Here is a 19,607-nt window from a genome sequence, read left to right as displayed (position 1 = left end):
GAGATGAAACAAAATTAGGTGGTTTAATCAGACGGGTCCTAAGAACATGATTATGATGATAGATCTTATGAAACAATGCAAGTCGAGATAGTTTCCGTCTATTTGCAAGCGGGGGCGGATTAAGTATCGATTTCATGTTAGTTACGCTGGAAGTTCGGTGATAGTTACTTAGGATAAAACGTGCTGAGCGATTCTGCATTGCCTCCAAGTTATTGGTAAGAGTTGCAAGGCCAGGGTCCCAGATTGACGATGCATATTCGAGATTAGATCGGACATATGTGATATACAACTGTCGCTTGAGTGATGAAGGTGCGAGAGAGAAGTTTCTTTTCAGGTAACCAAGCATGCGATTGGCCTTTGATGTTACGTGCTCGATGTGGTACTTCCATGAAAGGTCATTAGTAATATGTACACCGAGGTATTTATAGGTAGTTACAGATTCTAACGCCGTGCTGTGAAGAAGGTAGTTTGGGCAAGGCATGTTATTACGCGATACTCTCATTGATTTACATTTAGGAATGTTAAGCTTCATTTTCCACGTTTGACACAAAGCAGAAATATTATTTAGGTCACTTTGAAGGATTATTGTGTCAGTGTAATTAGAAATGTTGCGGTAGATAACACAATCATCAGCAAAAAGAAAGACAGAAGAAGCTATGCTAGTAGGTAAATCATTAATATAAATCAAAAATAGTAATGGGCCTAAAACTGAACCCTGTGGCACTCCGGCGGAAACAGGTGCCTCCAGGGAATCGGTTCCATTCACCGTGACGAATTGAGTCCGGTTAGAAAGAAAGTCGCGTATCCAGTGCAGTACTGAAGGGTCAATGTTTAGGCTGGTTAGTTTTTGTATAAGGAGCTCATGGTTTACACTATCAAAGGCTTTCGCAAAATCCAAGTATATGCAATCAATGGTGAGGCCGGCATCAAGGAACGCGTGAAGGTCATTAGTAAATGTTAGTAGCTGTGTTTCACAAGAAAAATGTTTACGAAAACCATGCTGGGATGGATGAAAAAAGTTATTCGATTCTAAGAAGTTAACTAAGTGAGTAAATATGACATGTTCTAATATTTTGCAGGGAACAGATGTTAGTGATATCGCACGATAATTGCTTGGGTTGTGTAGGAAAAACTATAATCTGCCGCAGCAGTCCAGCGCCCATGTAGTTGTACTGCGGAACTCGTGGTCGGGGGTTCGATCCAGGCTGGCGAAGTGCAATTACACTCGTGTATTTATATTTAGCAGACGTTAAAGGAAACACAGGTGGTAAAAATCAATCAATTTTTGCAGCGAAGTTGTATAGCTTTACCTTCCAATGGGTCTGTCGTCTGCCTGGAGGCGCGCGCCGCTGAATTCATTGCCGCACCAGCAGATGGCGCTCGCCTCCGCGCTTTTGTGGCAGTGGCCGTGCCTGCTGTGTGGGGGAAAGTAAAAGAAGAACCAGAAAGCTCACCTTCGCGCATGGGGTTCGCCGCAAGCGTTTTCCAGTACAGATTACGGTTGCATAAGCTGCGGTTGCCGGGAAGCGGCGACTTCAGCATTCGAAGCAGGGATTGACGTAACTGCACTTTCCCATCTAAGAGAGGAACCCTACTAGCATGTGATTTGTGCCGTGACAGTCTTATTTTGTTATAGCGCAAGCTTGACACGGACAACAGAAGGCACATCTGACACACACAGCGCCCCTAAACAAGCCCCTATTGCTATCCTCATCGACTCCATTTCTTGTTCAACGGGCTCTTTTGTTCACGTACTAGCGCTGTGTGTGTCAGATGTGCCTTCTGTTGTCCGTGTCAAGCTTGCGCTATAACAAAATAAGATATGCCGCACCAACAAGCCCCTATTGCTATCCTCGCCGTGACAGTGCTACGGGAAAGCCACGTATAGTGGCGACTCCTGTAGAGCAGCGCGCGTACGAGTCGCGGCGAAAGTGTACTTAAGTGCACTTCTCTTTGGTCCGCTGTTCGCATATAGGTGCACGAAGCATATAGCGGCGCAAGCCAAGTCGCAGGCCGTTGAAACGTCGCAGGCTAATAATGAGGTAAAGGGCATGTGAATGTCGCCATGTAAATAATTTCAAGCTACATCGCAATGAGTAACCGTTCTAGTTGTTCACAGCTTCGCTGTCAAACCGCTTTCACCGTGTTCACTGGAGACCCCCTTTTTAAAAGTAATTTAGCAATGATTAACTTATTAATTAATAAATGACAAGAGAGCGTCATGCGATACTATTGGCCGCTGAATTCACTCAAGCACAGGTGAAACATGATGTGTGTTCTATTCGCAAACTCTCAAAGTCGGCTCTTCAATACTTGTGGCGCTTTTGCCCACGTGATCCAAACGCAATGATGGTATAACAGATCTCCTTTAATATAGCCACACCTGCGTCATCAGGCCACCAAACAAATCTGCAGTGGATTCCTGGACATGTCGGTAAAGCAGCAAAGCCTACAAAACGGCTAGAGACAGATAGATAGATAGATAGATAGATAGATAGATAGATAGATAGATAGATAGATAGATAGATAGATAGATAGATAGATAGATAGATAGATAGATAGATAGGAGAGAGAGAGAGAGAGAGGAAGAGAGAAAGAAACATTACTAAACGTCCTTGCTGGGGTCAAGAGGAGTCCACTGGAGCTCCCCTTCCTCAGGCGGCGGCCATACCTAGAGTCTTGATGGAGTCGTCGGCCAGCCAGACTGCCCAGAGTCGGCTCTCCAGGCATGCGTTGAGCGGCACAGGCTCCCACTGCTCGGGCGTGATGATTTTAAATGTAGGGTTGGTTGCTGTGTTTAATGGTGTGTGTGGCTGCGGCATACGCCCAGATTTTGTGGTCGAGGTCGGCGCGAGCTGCCCGGCATGCTTTGCTTTGTGGTGTGGAAACATCTGGGTAGATGTGACTGCACAGCGAGGGTGTGGAGAACGTGCGTATCCATAATAATCGCCATGTCGTCCACTGGTACTTATTCAGTGACTTGTCAGGAGGTGGGTACTTCATTCTTGCCTTAGGGCAATGCATGATAATCGCATCATGCGTAACCATTCTGTCTTTCGCGCGGCCGCGCCAGGAGGCCACTGCCTCGTCTTCAGCCTGCTGGGCTGCGGGTCGGCGGGGGGTGGGGGGAGGGGGTTCCTGCTTCGACAGCGGGTGACGCGCCCGGTGGATGATTTTTCGGGACGCGTCGTGAGCGGCTTCGTTCCCGGCAAGGCCCGAATGGCCCGGGGCCCAGATTAACTGAACGCGGTGGCGACGGGACGGGGATGTGCTTGAGAGTATGCGGTTTGCTTGCGGTGAGATGAGGCCTCTGGTGACCTTGCGGACAGCCGTCTTGAAGTTGCTGATGACGCAAGAGGCGATAGTCGTTGCGTAGACTAAAGCGATGGAAGCTCCTTCGCCCTCTTCGGTTTGTGTGCAACGTATGGAGCTGGTGGTGGAAGTGGTATGATTCGGCGCCGTGACTCCAGCTAGGGCCATGGCTGGTACTGAGCCACTGCAGTACTGAGCAGTACTGAGCCATTGCATAAGAAAGGTTCAAAATCTCGCCGTTACTGACACACAAAATCACGCATTGTAAGTGAAAGAAGCTCTTGTGCAAAGAGATCGATGTGGCTATTCACATTCGATGTAAAATGTGTTTAAAAGTCACAAAGAGGAACCCGGAATACACAAAGGCATTGGGTTTCTCACTTAGCTTATCGAAAGAATCCTGACCGACTTTAAAGATGCGGGAGCATGCTTAACTTAATAATTTCGCCATCAACGAACAGCAATCCCTAGGGAGTCAAAAAGGCACACTGAAAATACCACGTCACTTGGAAAGTGCTCAGCACCACATCTAAGCAAGATATGTGATCCAGAGTTCAGTCTATGCATGCACTTTAGCAGCAAACTCTTGGCCGACTTGCAAAGCCATAATGAAACATTTAGTTGTTTAGCATTACTTGCTTCTAACTTTCTGCGCTTTCGTGCACGTGGAACAAGCTCGCGTTTCGAAACCCTGCTGGCGTGCAAATTGTTCTACGAATCACGATTAGTGAGCCCCATTCGCGTCTCCAGTGACGGGTCAGAGGCAAGTGTACATCGTTCCCTTGTGTCATAGGAAACACAGCATTAACGCGTTAAAGACCCGTTCTCTTGAAAGTTTAGACCTGGTAAAGTGCATATATAGACCCAGCCAGTGCAGACAGGTAGGTAGGTATGGTAGAGCAGCTTCCGTACAAAATATTATTTAAGTCAGAGCGAATGCACCGCAAAAGGCTCACAAAAATACACGTTTTTAATCTGAAATCGAAAAAAAAATATCCATGAAAGCCGCCATTGCTGCTCTCCAAAAATGACGCATGACGTTGAACGTTGAGAAACTATGCGGCTACTCAGAATGACCTCCGAGTTTGTGCGGTGGTCGAGGGCGCTGAAAAATTTCGGAAGTAACGTGTTGGTATTTATCACGTCGGCTCATCGCCAGCTGCACGCATCGTGTGGTTAAGGTGCTATTCAGAGGCTTTTAATAAGAAACTGAAACAATTACCAGCCCTGCCTCTTTTTGAAGATTGCTTCGGAAGTATATGTCACTCATTGATAACTTATTTATTTAAAATGAAATTACGCCGCAGGTGGCCTTTAGGGAAGTATTCAATTTCACACAGTGATAAAGAATATCTTTCATCTTTATTTCGTACAGAATAACAGAGCTGTATAGAAGAAACACCTCAATTAATGGAAGCGTCCACATGATGGTTACAATTCTTCGTTATGTCATTTCGGGTGGCGACTGCCGGAAGTTATAAGGTTCTAAAGGGGTTTTTACATCTCTCAATGCAGCAGCGAAGATTTGTGCATGCTTGTAAACGTTAAACCACCGTGCATGTGATATTCCCACAGCACTTATCTCCGGTCATCGCGGCACTTGAAGACGTCAAGCACAGTGTGAATCTTGAAGACATCGAAGACCTCTAGTAGCAGGCTACCTGGCCGCAGCAGTCCGGATATACTCCCCGGCCTTTGATTAAAATGCAGCCGCGGCCCGGTTCCACAGAATTACAACTGAAAGAGAAAACGTGACATCTCTAACTTTATTGTAATGAATTGGTGGTAGCTAATTGTTCAGTCATTGAGTTATAGTTCAAGCACTTTGACGGCGGTAGATGAATTTCAAATAAAAAAAAGTTGCAGAAATGTGAAAGTAATGCCAGGTTCAAAGGAAACATGTGAGGGTTCAATTGAAAATGAAAACTTTCCAGTTATAACGCAAGCAAAATTTGGATCGTGTGATCAAACTATGCATCACTGAATTGGAAGCATAATCGTTCAACCAAATGATCTAAGTGCGAAGCTATAGCATGTCGAAGGTTAGGAAGAACTAAACGAAGCGAATGTTTATTGAATGAAAATACATCAGAACTTTTTGGGATCGTGTGATCAAACTATGCATCACTGAATTGGAAGCACAGTCGTTCAACCAAATGATCTAAGTGCGAAGCTATAGCATGTAGAAGGTTAGGAAGAACTAAACGAAGCGAATGTTTATTGAATGAAAATACATCAGAACATTTCCGTGCACCAAGTATATGCGTTCTGAGCAGAACCTGAAGGAGTGTAGATGTCTGAAATACGTGTCAGAAAGCTTTAGCGTATCGCTACCATGGAGTGGTACTGCTAGAGTTGCCGGTACTCTACTATGGCACTGACCAGCGCCATCTGCTAGCGTTCGCACTCATACGCACTGTCAGTGCAAGGGTGCTAGGGTGGTGAATATCACCCATGACAAGTGCGTGACAGGTAGCTGGGATGGCAGTGATTGCTGCACCCATCCCTTATTTTTGCCAGGTTTTTTGACATCACCCGTAGAACGTGTTGCTTTGCATAAAAAAAAGCGCTATCAGCTTGGAAGAAAGGGGGAGCACACCGTATGCCTACGAAATGTTCCATAGTTTACAAAATCTGAGCTTCGACTCCCGCCTGTTATATACGTATATGTAGGGTGACTCAGCTAACGTTACCGAAGCGGTTCAATTATAAAAATGATAAAAAGCAGTCCAAGATGCGATTTTAAGTTCTATGATGATCGGTCTTCAGAGGTCTAGTGACTGAGCACCGTAGATCTTAAAGTTGTAGCTTGCACCGTATTGTTAATTTTTTTTCTTTGAACAGCGCGAGTAACGTTAGCTGGGAAACTCTATATACCCTCGCGCACTGCATTAAGAGAAGTTCTGCTGTAAATAAGATGCCTTTGTTCTGCATAGACTGCGCTAGACACGCATGCTATGAATGTCGTAAACTACACAATTCCGTACTCCGTAAACATGCTAGATAAAAAAAAAAACTTTGGTCAGCTAGGAATCCACCTTAGAATTTACGCTTTCTCCTTGAAAACATCTTACACAAGGAATGTATATCAGATTCGGTACGTAAAGGTGCGACTAACCCAGTTATAGAAAGTTTTCCGGTAGATGAATCACAGTCCCATTCTTCGCAAGGATGCTCCAGCTTGAGAGGCTCATCCGGTGGTATTTTCGTGCCGTTGTACAGACATTTGCCTTTAAAACAACAACAAAGAGACAAATCATTCACATGGCCGCTCGTTTAGCGACATATTATAATCATTGACGTAGTACTTCTGCGAAAAGCCGCAAGGTGGAGAGAAGTAATCACTTCTCTCCACCTTGCGGGTTTCCGCAGAACTACTATGTCAAACACTTGCCTTTGCTTCGTGTTGTCGACAAATACGACTTCGCCCTGCCATCTGCTAGCTGCCTGGTTAGCTCAGATGGTAGAGCGGCTTCCCCGGAAAGGCGGTGGTCCCGGGTTCGAGTCCCGGACCAGGACGAATTTTTCTTCAACTGTGAAGCTTTTCTTTCGAGAGAGCCGTATGGGTTTCCTTTGTAGCAATTGCTACTTACGAGTGGACGTCTGATTTTCCCTTTATTAATTTAATGAATAGTATAATAATTTTTTACCATTTATACAAGCAGTCAGTAAGAGTAAACGTATGTTATGGCCGGCAGGTAGTGCTCTTATTTTTCTTTTCGTCTTCGTACAGTTCTTCCATATACAGTTCCACAGCAGGAAAAAATCCTATCGCCAGCTATTTCTGCAGTTATCCACACGTCCTGCGTTGGACGAATTTGTTGTATGTGTACAGAATTACTGATCGTGTGAGTTCATGCAATAATGTGCCACCACGAACTGCTACGTTTCCCTTTCCTTGGCACCCGCTCTGTGTCGGTCACAGGCCAGCGGGATTTGCTTTACGCCTATCATAAACTGCATAGCTTTAGCTCTTCAATGTTACTGCTTTATTCAGGTTGCGGCTAATATTTTCCGTTGAATCGCTCTTTGTGCAATCGAGTAGCGCAGCCTTTTGTGGTACCTTGGTTAACTATGGAGCTTCGCCCCCTCGTATCAGTAATGGCAGAACACATTCAGTGCACACTCTTGCTTTGCAAATTCGTCAATTCACGCATATTTTGCATTTCACAACGTACGCGATGAGAGTATCAGAGGCAAGTACTAGAATTTTCCAACACTTGTTAAATGTTCTAAAGGTGTACTGACGGAAAAGTTGTCTCATTCTTTTTTGCTTTCGTCAACAGCCATCCAGAAATCAATTCCGCGGGAGCGCAACAGATAATATATTTATCTACCTTACTTTTTCCTCCAACCAGTTCAAAGCGGTCCAAGGGCATAGTTCTATCGCATATTCTGTTTGCCCATAGCGAATATTGCGTCAGAACACCATCGTATGACGAATGTCGACCTTAATGCGATTAGCAATGAAGCAACGTAATACAGCGCATTTCGCTAGCACAGCAGCATGGGCTCCTTGGTTTTCCATCCTGGTGTTAACAACGCAAAACGGACAAGGGACACGAGAGGAGAAGACTTGTGGTGGCGTGCGGTGCCGTACAGCGCTTGTGGTGTCCTCTTCTCATCTCGTGTCCCTTCTACGTTCTGCGCTGTTAACACCAGGATTGAATACAGCGTATTGCCAGCGCAGAGACGCGCCATGCATGATGCGTGTGTGCAGCTGAGCTCCTCTGTCGCGTTTCCCTCTGGACATGCTGCGTCATTCAGCAGTACCGCCGCAAATTCCTATCGTGGTGTTTGTGTGAATGTGCACTCAGACACGTCTGTACGATTAAATGTGACGCGGGCATGATTCCACCCAGCACCGAAGAAATTCCAAGAATTTTTTTTGCCATTGAAGAGAGGCACGTATTAGGTGCCACATAGTTACTCAAGTTCCCGTCATAGAGGTTGATTGAAGGGCGGCCGATACCTATAGCTTAATGCCTTAATTATGGACACTATACATCTTAAAAGAAAAGCCACAAATTTTGGGCACGATATATTATTTATTTATTGATTTATTTATTTATTTAGAGATACCTTACAGGCCCCTAGAGGCATTGTGCAAGGGGGAGAGTACACTCAAATATTGTACGATAATTAGCATACATACGTGAAAACATATAAAAATACAGTGTAAGAAATGTACTAACATACAGTAATGTGGCGTTAAACTTGTACAAAGGACAAACCGAATGCTCTTGAATGCGAGAGGTCAGTGAACAAGAAACTTTCACAAATCAATATCAATATAATCAATTGAATTACAGAGCGATAGGGACACATTTGGCTATAACAAAACAGTATTTAAGGAACAGTAGCGTAATAATAACGGGAAGCTCAAGAAAAAACACGTTAGGTTACGTAGAAAAATGCGTTGTTAGAAGATGCCGGAAGTTTTCCTGCTCACTCTCATAAGCGATGGCGTTAGGAAGATTGTTCCAAAGGCGAATGGCTCTTGGAAGAGCGGAGTAGGTAAATGAATTAATCTTTCCGTAGACACGCTTGAAATTGATCTGATTGTCCTGCCGGTGTGACCTGTAAGGAGGAGTTTCAAGAGACAGAACTGATGGTGCTGTATTATGGACATATTTATGAAATAATGATAGCATGGCTATATCACTACGATCATGCAAGGGCTGCAGTGAGAGGTCGAGTTTAATTTGTGCTATGCTTTTGTTATAGTCAGAACAACACGAAATAAAATGCGCAGCCCTATTCTGAATAGATTCGACTTTTTCGATCAAGCATTTCTGATGGGGAGACCAGATGGATGCGGCGTATTCAAACTAAGGTCGAAAAAATGTTAGATAAGCTAGTTTACGAATGCCTTCCGTAAAATTATGTAACTTGCGTCTTATGTGCCCTAATGATCTCGAAGCATTGGCGCATATGTATGCAATGCGCATTGACAACGAAATAGTCGAAGTTAGGTTAACATCAAGATATTTATATTGAGTATCATGCAAATTAGTGATGTTATGTGATAAAGAAACGTAGATTTAGTATGCTTGCGGATAAAAGAGATAATTTTACATTTAGAAACGATAAGCTTCATTAGCCAAGTGTTGAACCAAAGAGAAATAAGTTCGAGATCTTTTTGGAGAGCAGTATGATCATCGGCACATTTGATGGAACGATAAAGAATGCAGTCTGCAGAAATGCGCACGTGTGAGGAAATGTTATTGGGTGAGTCTTTAATGTATATTAGAAACAGTAATGGCCCAATAACGGTGCCTTGTGGTACACCTTAGGTAACGTGCGAAAGATGAGAGGAGGAATTAATAACTGCTGCGGCAGACCTCTTTAATTAAGTGAAACTCATAAGTAAATAAAACAGCTCCATGCAAATAAAACATTTGCTCCACCATGACTATACAACATACCTTAATGAACTCTACCACTAAAATAAAAGAAAATTATTGATTCATCCGTCATATATATACAGGGTGCCGCAAAAATTTTCACACTCAAACAAAAGCCCATAAATGTGGTTGCGATGCACTGTAACAAAATTTATTTTATGTTAGCCTAATATGGGGGTGGGTTAAGATTTACGTACAAAAATTGAATTCTACTTTTCACAAGGTCTTCCCTATTTTCCTCAACTGCAAGCCTTGATTCGCTTCGAAAATGCATCGATGGTGGCAAGGATGTGTTCCATTGTCTGATTCACTTCCAGCTTTTTCTAACGCCCGACAAAGAGCAGCTGAATTGCGGTGAGGACCAAAGCAGACTGGGCTTTTTAAACACAGACGAGACAGGATAGTCAAGCGGGTTTAAATCAGGGCTGCTTGGGGGTCATATTGAAGCGAAATTGAATGCAGGCAAATTTTTCGTGAACCAATGTTGCACCACCTTGTGAGCCGGAGCATAACCCTGCTGATACGTTTACTGACGGTTTCCCAAGTGTGATTCGTCCCAAGGTAGGACCGCCTTCAGGACTTCTACCACATAATTTGCACTATTCACTTTAACTCTCCATACCATGAAAACCAACCAGCGACATCTTTCCACGGGAATTTATTGCCCCCAGAAACCATCACTGATTGAGGACGAGAATCTGTTGAGGCGATCCTTTATTTTGAGGCGTCTTGTCAATGCCCTATGGTTCCGCGGTTTAAAAACTTCCAAAATATTGAGCACTGCCGCGTTTTTGGGGAGAATTCTATGTTGGCGTGCCGTGATGCCAAAGCGTATGAACAGGTCTTTGCATCTTATGACCCTGGTATTGTTCATGTGCTCTGTCAGTCTGTGAGCTTTTTGAACATTGTAGTTGTGCAGCTTCTTTTTCATAATTCCGCACTTATGACGTTCAGAAATCTGTTCTCTTTTCACCATTTGGCTTTCTTTAAAATCTAATTCCTGGAAAGTGCGGCAACCTTTGCCGCACCCTGTACTTCAGACCTTGAACAGGCCTCTCAATATGTGCTTTGTTACGCCGCGCTCAATTTCCGTTGAAGGACTCCGAGTTCCGAAGGCTTACCATTTTCGACAGGAACCAGTCCGATGGAAACGTAGCCGTTGGAACAGTGCCACCGAGACAAGAACAAGGTCGTAGAGCATAAAAGAACGGCTGCTTTGGTGAGACTCATGACGAGACGTTGCTGGTACTGTTGGTGCTGCTTATGCACTAGTGTGTACGCATACACTGATCTTCGCCTCTTTATGTACCGCGCCTTTCGGCCTCTCCATACCAGTGGACACACGACTGCTGTGTCACCGATGACGCCAGTGCTGGGTATTTGGGTAGACACCTCGCCTTGATCTCTTGACAGCAGGAAGACAGTCGTTGCGAAATTTGTTTAAGTACACAGACGACAGAGCTGTATGTAAAAAAAAAAAAATGTCGAGGTGGCAACGATCAAAAAGGGAGGCCGTATCCTACATATAAAAAAGAAAAACGAGCGACACGCAAACATTTCGACTTGCACTACCACTACAGATGATTCGCAGTATTCAAGGTCTCCTTCGCCACACGTAACCGGATTTCGAAATAAATAAACCAGACTGCTGCGTGCACGCGAGTAAGACGTGCTGAGTGAATTATCGTTTGCTTGCGTATTACGCGTGGCAGGCAACTGCTTCCTTCTTGTGCTGTAAACGACGACCAATGAATCTGAATGAACTTATCTCGAATGAGAGCCATCAGATGGTCTGCTTAACCACGTCACTAAAGCGATACGCCAATTGTAAGGCTTCAACTCTAGCAAGCTCGTGACACGTCACAAAGGCTGACACATTCTGACGCCTGAGAGCCCAAACCAAAACCAGAAATTGATATTATAGCTATAGGCAATGTTACTTCATCCAGGTTTAGTGGCATCGTTCACAGCTGCAATCATTGTGGTATATTGGCCAGAGGTTCCGATGACACAACTTGGGTAGAGGCCCCTAGATGAAAATGTATTTGCCGTCAGCGTAGTCTTCTCTCCGAGTTGGATACATGTGAGTCATCGAGTCGTCGTGGACTTAGTCATCATGGCGTGGCAGTCGTCGTGCCAATAATGTCGTTATCGTGACCCTGGTCAAAGCAGTGACTGTTAATATTAAGAAACTTCTCGCAGGAGATTCCTGCACTTAGCACATACATAAGTGAGCTATAATAATCTATGTATTACGGAGTCGTGCCTGAAATGGGATCTGCTGTATTCGAATGTCAGATAATTGCAATCTGATGAATCACTTATCAAGCACGAGCCTCCACTCTAGATAAAAAAAATTTGGCAGTGCGAAACTTGACGCATTTTAGGAAAGTGCGTTATTGGTCGGTTTATATTTCTGTAAGTTCAAAATGGAGCCTGAATTAACCGGAACCGCAAAACGCAACGAACTCGTGCTCGACTTCCAACCTAGGGGTCAATCGAGCAACGGGGTCATCAATTGACACACTACGAGCGGCCAAATACGAAAGATTGTTTTTTTAAGCACTGTACGATTCAATTGAAGACAGATTATATACGCTCAACCAAAATAACAAATTAAAGTACGCTTGCTAAAATATACTAATGGGCTAGTTGGTGCTCCATGATGTTGAAGCAGCACGCTTACATGTGACACCTACACGCACACATAGAAAGGACATACACCGCGAAACTACATACACATACACAGCGTAGTTATACGCAGCGCCTGTGTAGGTCATTTCTATGCGTGCGTCTACGTGTCCGATGTAAATGTGCTGCTTCGATATCATACTTTCTAAACCAATAAACAATACAAACATGGCTGCCCCCGAACAAAAGCTGCTGCGCACAATTTATGAAGCTGATGCTATCAGCATATGCAACCAGAAAGAACACTATAAAAATAATTTTGCCGGCGTCCTTCGCACTGGCACTTTTCTTCGGCAAGTTATAGTCAAACCATGTAAAGACATGATGTACGACTTCATTGCACGCAGGCTGGACTGAGATTGCCGTTCTCTTTTGCTACCTTCTTCAAGGAAATATTCTACGAGTGTCACGTGTTATTTTACGCAAGAAGATGGATGAATAAGAAGAAAATGAAATGTCGTGCATAACTAATCTTGAATGAAATAACAAGGAAATATACGCTTTTAACTGTTGCCGCAAATGACAGTGATTTGCTCAGACGTACACGTGTAAACTGCATACGAGCGCTGGCAATGGAATCCTGCGGATATTGTACTTCAATTAGCTTCAGACAGTCCTTTGAAATGCACAGACACGAAATTGTGTGGTTATGTGGAAATGAGACGTGCAAATTCCATCAATGTGAAATGTATGAGGAATTTGAAATATATGATGGTTTTTAAATATATGGCAGGGATTCCGAATAAACACACAACTCGCTTTCTCTCGCAAAGAGCGTCGCATCTGAGTTCTGTCATTAGCGATTAGAATTTAACAATGCCCAATGTCCTGCGTCGTGAAGCTGTATTGTCCTACGTTTTGATAGTTCAGGATTTCTTAACAGACACTTGACGCTATGCACACAAACATTTTTTTTTTGCAGTAGCTTTCACTGAAATGCAATCACCGTGCTCGGGACTCGAACCCATACCTAACGTAAAGCCATCGGCACTAAGCCACTGCGGGAGGTAAACAAGAGGCTTCTGCTTATGTAATCATTTATTCTTTATTTAGCTTTGCACTAGGCTAAGCCTATGTATCGCCATGTATTTAAAGCTAATAATTACGGCTGAATATGGAAATAACAGTGTTAAACCTGCTAACTCTGTGAAAGTTGAGGTATAAGTTGAATTCTACGTACCACGAAGGCTCGAGCCTCATATTTTGCAAAACAAAACGTACATAAAAGCATCACGTAATCATTTTATTAACGTACTCTGCTCAGGAAACATTTCACTTTTGTTTAGGCAATCAATCGCCTCCAATAGGTGCATGACCACAGCATATACTGTGCACATCCAGGAGCTCCTAGTTCTCGCAAAGAAAGCTGACAAAACAACTCAGTTTGTAATGAAACTTTCACTAAGTGAAGCTTTCTAACTGAAGCCTTGACTAAGCGAAGCCTCCCAGATTTGGCTGATCGTAGCTATGGCTGCTGCTGCCTTGCCCAGTAGGTCACGTGACAGGACAGAACTCTGGACAAGTCTGCTTATATATGCAGCCCAACCTGTGCTGCTACCGCATATGCGCCGGTGGCCCGGCTCTGTTCTCTGCACATTTACCCAGTAAAATACAAACGATACATTCATATCCTCAGTGGGACCAATGTGCGCCTGCGAGTGCATATTTTTTTTTTCTTGAATCGACACCTTCTACGACTTATTTTCTGGGGTGTGGCGGATGCACTGGGTCCGTTCTAGCTATAACTCTGTACTTAGATTCACAGACCAGCGCAAGTAATGAACGACACAAGTACGCATCTAACGCCGCAAGCGTTTACTGTCTTTTTTTTCAATCGCTAAATGAGGAGGGGCGCCCGGATGGATTGGAGGGCGCCTGATGTATACGCTATACATTCATGTCTCCGAAGCACACGTCGGTCACGTGGCCAGCTTCACGCAATCTTCAGTGTCTGCTTCGGTCTTGAACCTCGTCCGGAAAAAGTTGAGCACGCTGCTGAGCTGGCGCAGCCTCGAGAATGGCCCGTCCTTCGATCCGCAGGTGTTCGAAAAGTCCGCGTAGTCGAGGTCGAAAACGGCGATGCCGAATTTCACGGTGGGATCCACTGCCTGGATGGTGCATAGCTGCCGAAGAATGTGAAGAACAAAAAGAAAAAAAAGTCATAGTCGTAGTCACACACACACACACACACACATATATATATATATATATATATATATATATATATATATATATATATATATATATATATATATATATATATCAATCTATAATCTTATCAATAAATATATATATCATCATATATATATATGATATATCTATATATATCAATACATATATCAATCTTAGCAATCTATAACTCTACACCAACACTGGCATAACAATTATGCAAACTTCAAATTTCAGCGTATCGGAAACGGACTAATGTGCTGTAAACACTCGAAACCCATTTATGCCCCCAAGGTTCTTTAAGGGTGCAAATTGCTCCATAATTCGCACCCATACACCCGTAAAGGTGTGAGTTTCATCACTCATCATTAGTACAGGAGTTATTGACCTAAAACACCTTACTTGTGCAAATTGGTTTACTGTGTAATGTTACACGCTAATTTGAAATTGTTGCACTGTTTGTAAGGGCTTTAGAAAATTTCACTAATACATTAGTGGTACATTTCAGATCGATGTATTTTACATCACAGTTCTCCGCTTTGTATTCATCAACAGACGTGGTTTATACACTTCTGATGCCGTTTCCAATTGCGAAATTATTTCATGCTAGTGTTCCTTTATGATGCGATATTCAAAAGTTTTCGTGGAAAGGTGGACGGCCATAATAAAAGAAGCTAGTACCAACAGTGAGTAGATAGCTATAATGCAACACAGTTCATAGAATTAGGAAGAGTGGCTAACGAGCAAACAAATTTTTTGGTTTCCATGTATTTGGATGAAGTTTACTGAGGTAAAGGTTCCTTCTAATGTCGCAGAGCCACAAAGGAATTGGCAGTGGCTTAGCTCAGCTATGCCAGGTTAAACGTAGCGTAAAGGTACGGTTATGCTTGGTCAATCGCTTGCCTTACTTGCTAACCTTAGCTTATCCGGCTATGACCTTGTTTGGCCAGCATCAAACGTCTCTCCCGCGCATTTCTACGCACGGTGCGCCCTTTTCGCGCATGCGCAGTGCCGCGCGGCACCGAGATCGTAAATGCAGCAGCGGGCGCACACGGCGCCGGCGCGTCTGCGGAGACTGCGACGTCACAATTCTGGAATGCGCAACAGCCGGCGACGGCGAGGAGCGCGCGCTGGCTGCGCCTCTCGTGACGTCACGCGGCTCTCGCGCATGCGCAGTATCGCAGGGCCAAAAGCACGCGAAACGCGGCTCCAACCCGCGCAGTGTAGCTTTGCACTACAAAAATTTCAGTTCCTGCTGATTTCATTAGATCTATATAGATCTAATGCGTCTACATCTATTGAAAATTGTCGTCGTCCGGTGGTTCGCACCTTCTTGCACAGTCCTCCTCGGTCGTCGTAAGAGAACACCATGGGCTCGGTGACATGGTGAATTTGCGTCGCCTCCGCGGTAGGTTCGTAAGCCGGTCTCGACGCGAAGTTCGGATTCTTGCACACCTGCCACGTGAGGATCAAAAAGAAAAGAAACATCACCATGTCTGAATTTACGTACATGCACACAAAAGCACCATGAAGACCATGACATCTGATAAGTATAGTTGTAATGTTTTTTTTATGCCTAACACCCTATTCGGATACCTTTATAGAGTAGTTATTTGTCATTTTTCTATGTCACTTCAAGAACAAACAAAACAGACAAGCCAACAAATAAACAACTAGTGAGAGCGTCTTTAAACAATGTGGCAGCGTTTCTGTCACAACGCTGTCATTGTCGTTCTGACCTCCAGGCTGGCTCAAGCTATCTCGGCTCAGTAACCAGTCCAGTGGTTATGTCGTTGCAATGTTGAGCTCGAGGTCGCCCGTTCGACCCCACTCGCAGCGGGCGCATTTAGATGGGAGCAAAATTGAAAAGCAATCGCGTACGTACTTAAGCTGCACATCAAAGAATCGCACGAGTTGAAAACTATTCTGGAGTGTCCCACTACACCGTGCCTCGTAATCTAATCGTGTCAGGGCGCGTAAAACCCAGAATGTTTCTTTCTACCGGCCGAGTTTGGGCTGTTTCTGGTACGAGCCGTAACCTCCGCGCAACTCTGCTAAATTTCTCTATATCCCCTTCAGCCACAAATCCTATTATACTGTCAATAAATGCGTCATTCATATTATTTCATATCTAAGCACTGCGGGCTAGAACGTAAAAAAAGAACGTCAAGGTGGATGCGTGATTCTATGTGCATTTTTTTTTCATAGTGCGTCCACGTAACTGCCGATTACTCACATGCACACTTTGCGTATACTAAGTTAGTACTACTGCGTTTCTAAGTAGGATCGAATCACCAGTCCGAGCTACAGGGGCAAGTTGAAGAGTCACTTAAGACAAACGCTTAATCAATTTAAATTCATCAGGTATTACTAAAGAACTCTGCGTACGTTGGCTTTGCGTTGATATATTAGAAGAAGAAAAAACCGGCGGTAAAGCTCCCAATTTTGAATTTCACACCGAAACCCCAAGGCCAGTCGTAAATGTTAAGTCATGTATTGCAAAGTATTTTCTTCTTCGCACATCGGCCGTTGTGATTGAGCGAATGTTCTTGAAACTTTCGAAGTTGAGAATTTGGTTCTTTGAGAATACCATGCAGTCCATTTATTTTTTCATGACGATAATTTAACTTGGGCCCAAAAAGACGTGATCAGAATACAGGATGTCCCGGCGGGCTGATCCAGGAATTTCAAGGCGACGTCACTACGAGCCTTTCACTTTTCTGTCCAAGCCTAGCGGCCGTGCAAGCCCCGAGGCTATGGCGCTGTGCTGCAGAGCTTGAGGTCGCCGGTTCGATCCCAGCCATTGCGACCACATTCCGATAGAGCCGAAATGCAAAAGCGCATGCGTACTGTGCATCGTATGCACGGTAATGAAACCCAAAGGGTCAAAGTTAATTTGAAGCCCCCAGCAGGGATGTGCCTCGTAAGCATATACAGTCTTGGCACAGTAAAAGCCTTAGAATTTTGTTTCCACCAGGCATCTTCACGCACCAGGGGTGGCTTTTTTGGTATCGGGGACGTGTGTAATTTGCTGACATCGAAGAAATAAGTTTGCTTAGCGTCTCTTCGTTTACTTTTTTTTTACCGTGAAAATGGGGTGCGCGTTAGAGTCGCGTAAATGCGGTAAACATAAGCTGCAGTTGGTAGGCCAACGTCGATGAGGACTATGCTTGGTTTGGCTCACGTCGGCGAGGCTGGCGAACGAATCGATGCTGTCGTTCGTGATGCACGGCGCGAAGAAACCGTACTGGTTCGGCACCTTGGGGACCGCCAAACGCCCTTTCATGGTCACTGACAGCGCATACTTCAGCGTCAGAGTTGACGTCGACAGCTTGGGGAAACTCTCGAACGCCGTTGTCTGCGCAGAGCAAACAAGACCACGCGACGGATGTGAACACTATCATTAACAACGCTTAAACAGCTTTTTCATCAACTTATAATAAAAAACTGTTACAGCATATCAGCGTAATTCTCAAGCACTACTAGTTACTTTTCCTGCTCTTTTCGGTACAGGTTCTCCACTGTAAAGATATTCTTTAAAAAGCGGACTATTCTGAGGAAACCGTGTGTTCTCAAGTACAACGGATTTAAAACAAGGGCTTTCTAAACAAAGAGAGAACAAAACCTTACCAATAACAGAAAACAACACCTGTCATCAATCAATGCCAATTATTTTGACATTATCGAAGTATGGTTGATTTGTCGCTCTCTCACGTTTTACAATTTGAAATGCTTCAGCTATTGACCCGCTTGCGCTGATTGCACACTGGCCAGATGCATTAGCCCCCCCCAGGCTTTGATACTGCTCTCAAAGGAGGGATAGGTTTCATTGATGGCTCATTGCATTTTCGTTCTTACTACTTCATGGGGGTTCTTTCTTTATTTTTCATTGGTTTCGCACTCATAATATAATTATTTCTGTGCAAACATATGCACTTCACAGACGGTGCTCATCCTGTGTTCTTCCGTAGTCACACTCGTCTGTTCGCGCGCTGCTAACAAAGAATAACCTAAACTTGCCCACTTCCATGTCGGTACGCTCGCCCACTCTCAGCACGATAATAAAGCTTCACTCATCACATGGCGTATTTCTGTGACGACTGCCTCAAATTATTAACGGAGTAGTGGCACAATATTTCCGACCCTTCATGTGTTTGCTTAGTATGAAAGTTCGGTGCCTCTAAACCCTAGAAATAAGACCGGAAAGCCTCAGAGTGCCCTAAATGGCTTAACATACTAGCTTTCCTGCATGCAGTTTTTTCCGCTAGTTATTCCCTCAATTCAATGATTCACACTTCTCCTGCCATCAGCCAGTCTCCAGACTAGCTCAAACTGCACCCGAAAGTCAGCAGGTGCTGTGTTTGATTGCTGGAGCAGGAGGCTTTTCAAAGCGATGCTTTCTTAGGCTCTTCTCCCAGCTTTATGAGTACGATTGCTGTCTGGCCAAGTAAACTGTGCCGATCTCGAAGGCAGCGTAATCAGTGGCACTGACTTGGTGAGCTGACCCTCTTCAGTACCTTCACAGCACGTCTGCTAATCTCAAGTAGTGTTTTTTTGTTGTTTGCTTTTTGGCTTCCCTACCTCTTTAAATGTTTAACTGATGGCTTTAGACATTGTCATCTTCATAGCTGCGGTATTTTCAATCACCTATTTTTATGTTGTTAGTTTCAATAAAAAAATTGTTGAGAGTTAGCGCTCGTCCTGTCTGCTTATAGTCTCTGTCTGTGTCACATCACGCTACAATCCAAGATCATGTGACCCTGATAGCAGCACACGATATCTTTGCTTGCAAAGGGTGTGTAAGATGGCCGACCTCGCAGGTGGCGCAACGTCACAACACTCAAGTGCCTCTTAGGATTAACCAACAAATCTACACCTTAACACAACTTTTTTTTTATGAAAACACACACACAAAAGAACTATGGTAACTTTAGTAACTTATATATTTAGTTTCTTTTTCGGTTTTCTGTTTGTCACGCTTTCTGTGGTTTCACTAACATTTTCTGCTGATGATTTTTTTCCGACCCT

General features: G+C 44.1%; 1 protein-coding gene and 1 long non-coding RNA gene across 3 annotated transcripts in view; both read right to left on the bottom strand.

Annotated features, from left to right (window-relative positions):
- Nucleotides 1–4,655: 4,655 nt before the first annotated feature.
- LOC135918327 (uncharacterized) lies at nucleotides 4,656–11,021 on the bottom strand. Its single transcript, XR_010569634.2, has 3 exons — nucleotides 10,841–11,021; nucleotides 6,431–6,542; nucleotides 4,656–5,049 (listed from the first exon to the last, which is right to left on the bottom strand). It is a non-coding gene; the product is annotated as an uncharacterized lncRNA (long non-coding RNA).
- A 3,163-nt stretch (nucleotides 11,022–14,184) lies between these two features.
- Nucleotides 14,185–19,607, bottom strand: part of LOC135918337 (uncharacterized) — a 40,425-nt gene continuing 35,002 nt past the window's right edge. The window contains exons 10-12 of one of the 2 annotated variants that reach the window (XM_070524404.1): nucleotides 17,764–17,937; nucleotides 15,909–16,034; nucleotides 14,188–14,533 (exon numbers count right to left, since the gene is read on the bottom strand). In XM_070524404.1, coding sequence (XP_070380505.1) covers nucleotides 14,330–14,533; nucleotides 15,909–16,034; nucleotides 17,764–17,937 — 504 coding nt within the window. In that variant the 3' untranslated portion in view covers nucleotides 14,188–14,329. Of the gene's footprint in view, nucleotides 14,534–15,908; nucleotides 16,035–17,763; nucleotides 17,938–19,607 lie in introns of both variants that reach the window. The other variant, XM_070524405.1, reaches the window with a different exon arrangement.

The sequence above is a fragment of the Dermacentor albipictus genome, chromosome 8 (genome assembly GCF_038994185.2).
Source record: "Dermacentor albipictus isolate Rhodes 1998 colony chromosome 8, USDA_Dalb.pri_finalv2, whole genome shotgun sequence".
Classification (NCBI taxonomy): Eukaryota; Metazoa; Arthropoda; class Arachnida; order Ixodida; family Ixodidae; genus Dermacentor; species Dermacentor albipictus.
Note: the sequence above shows the minus strand (reverse complement) of the source record. Positions and strands in the feature narration are given on the sequence as shown.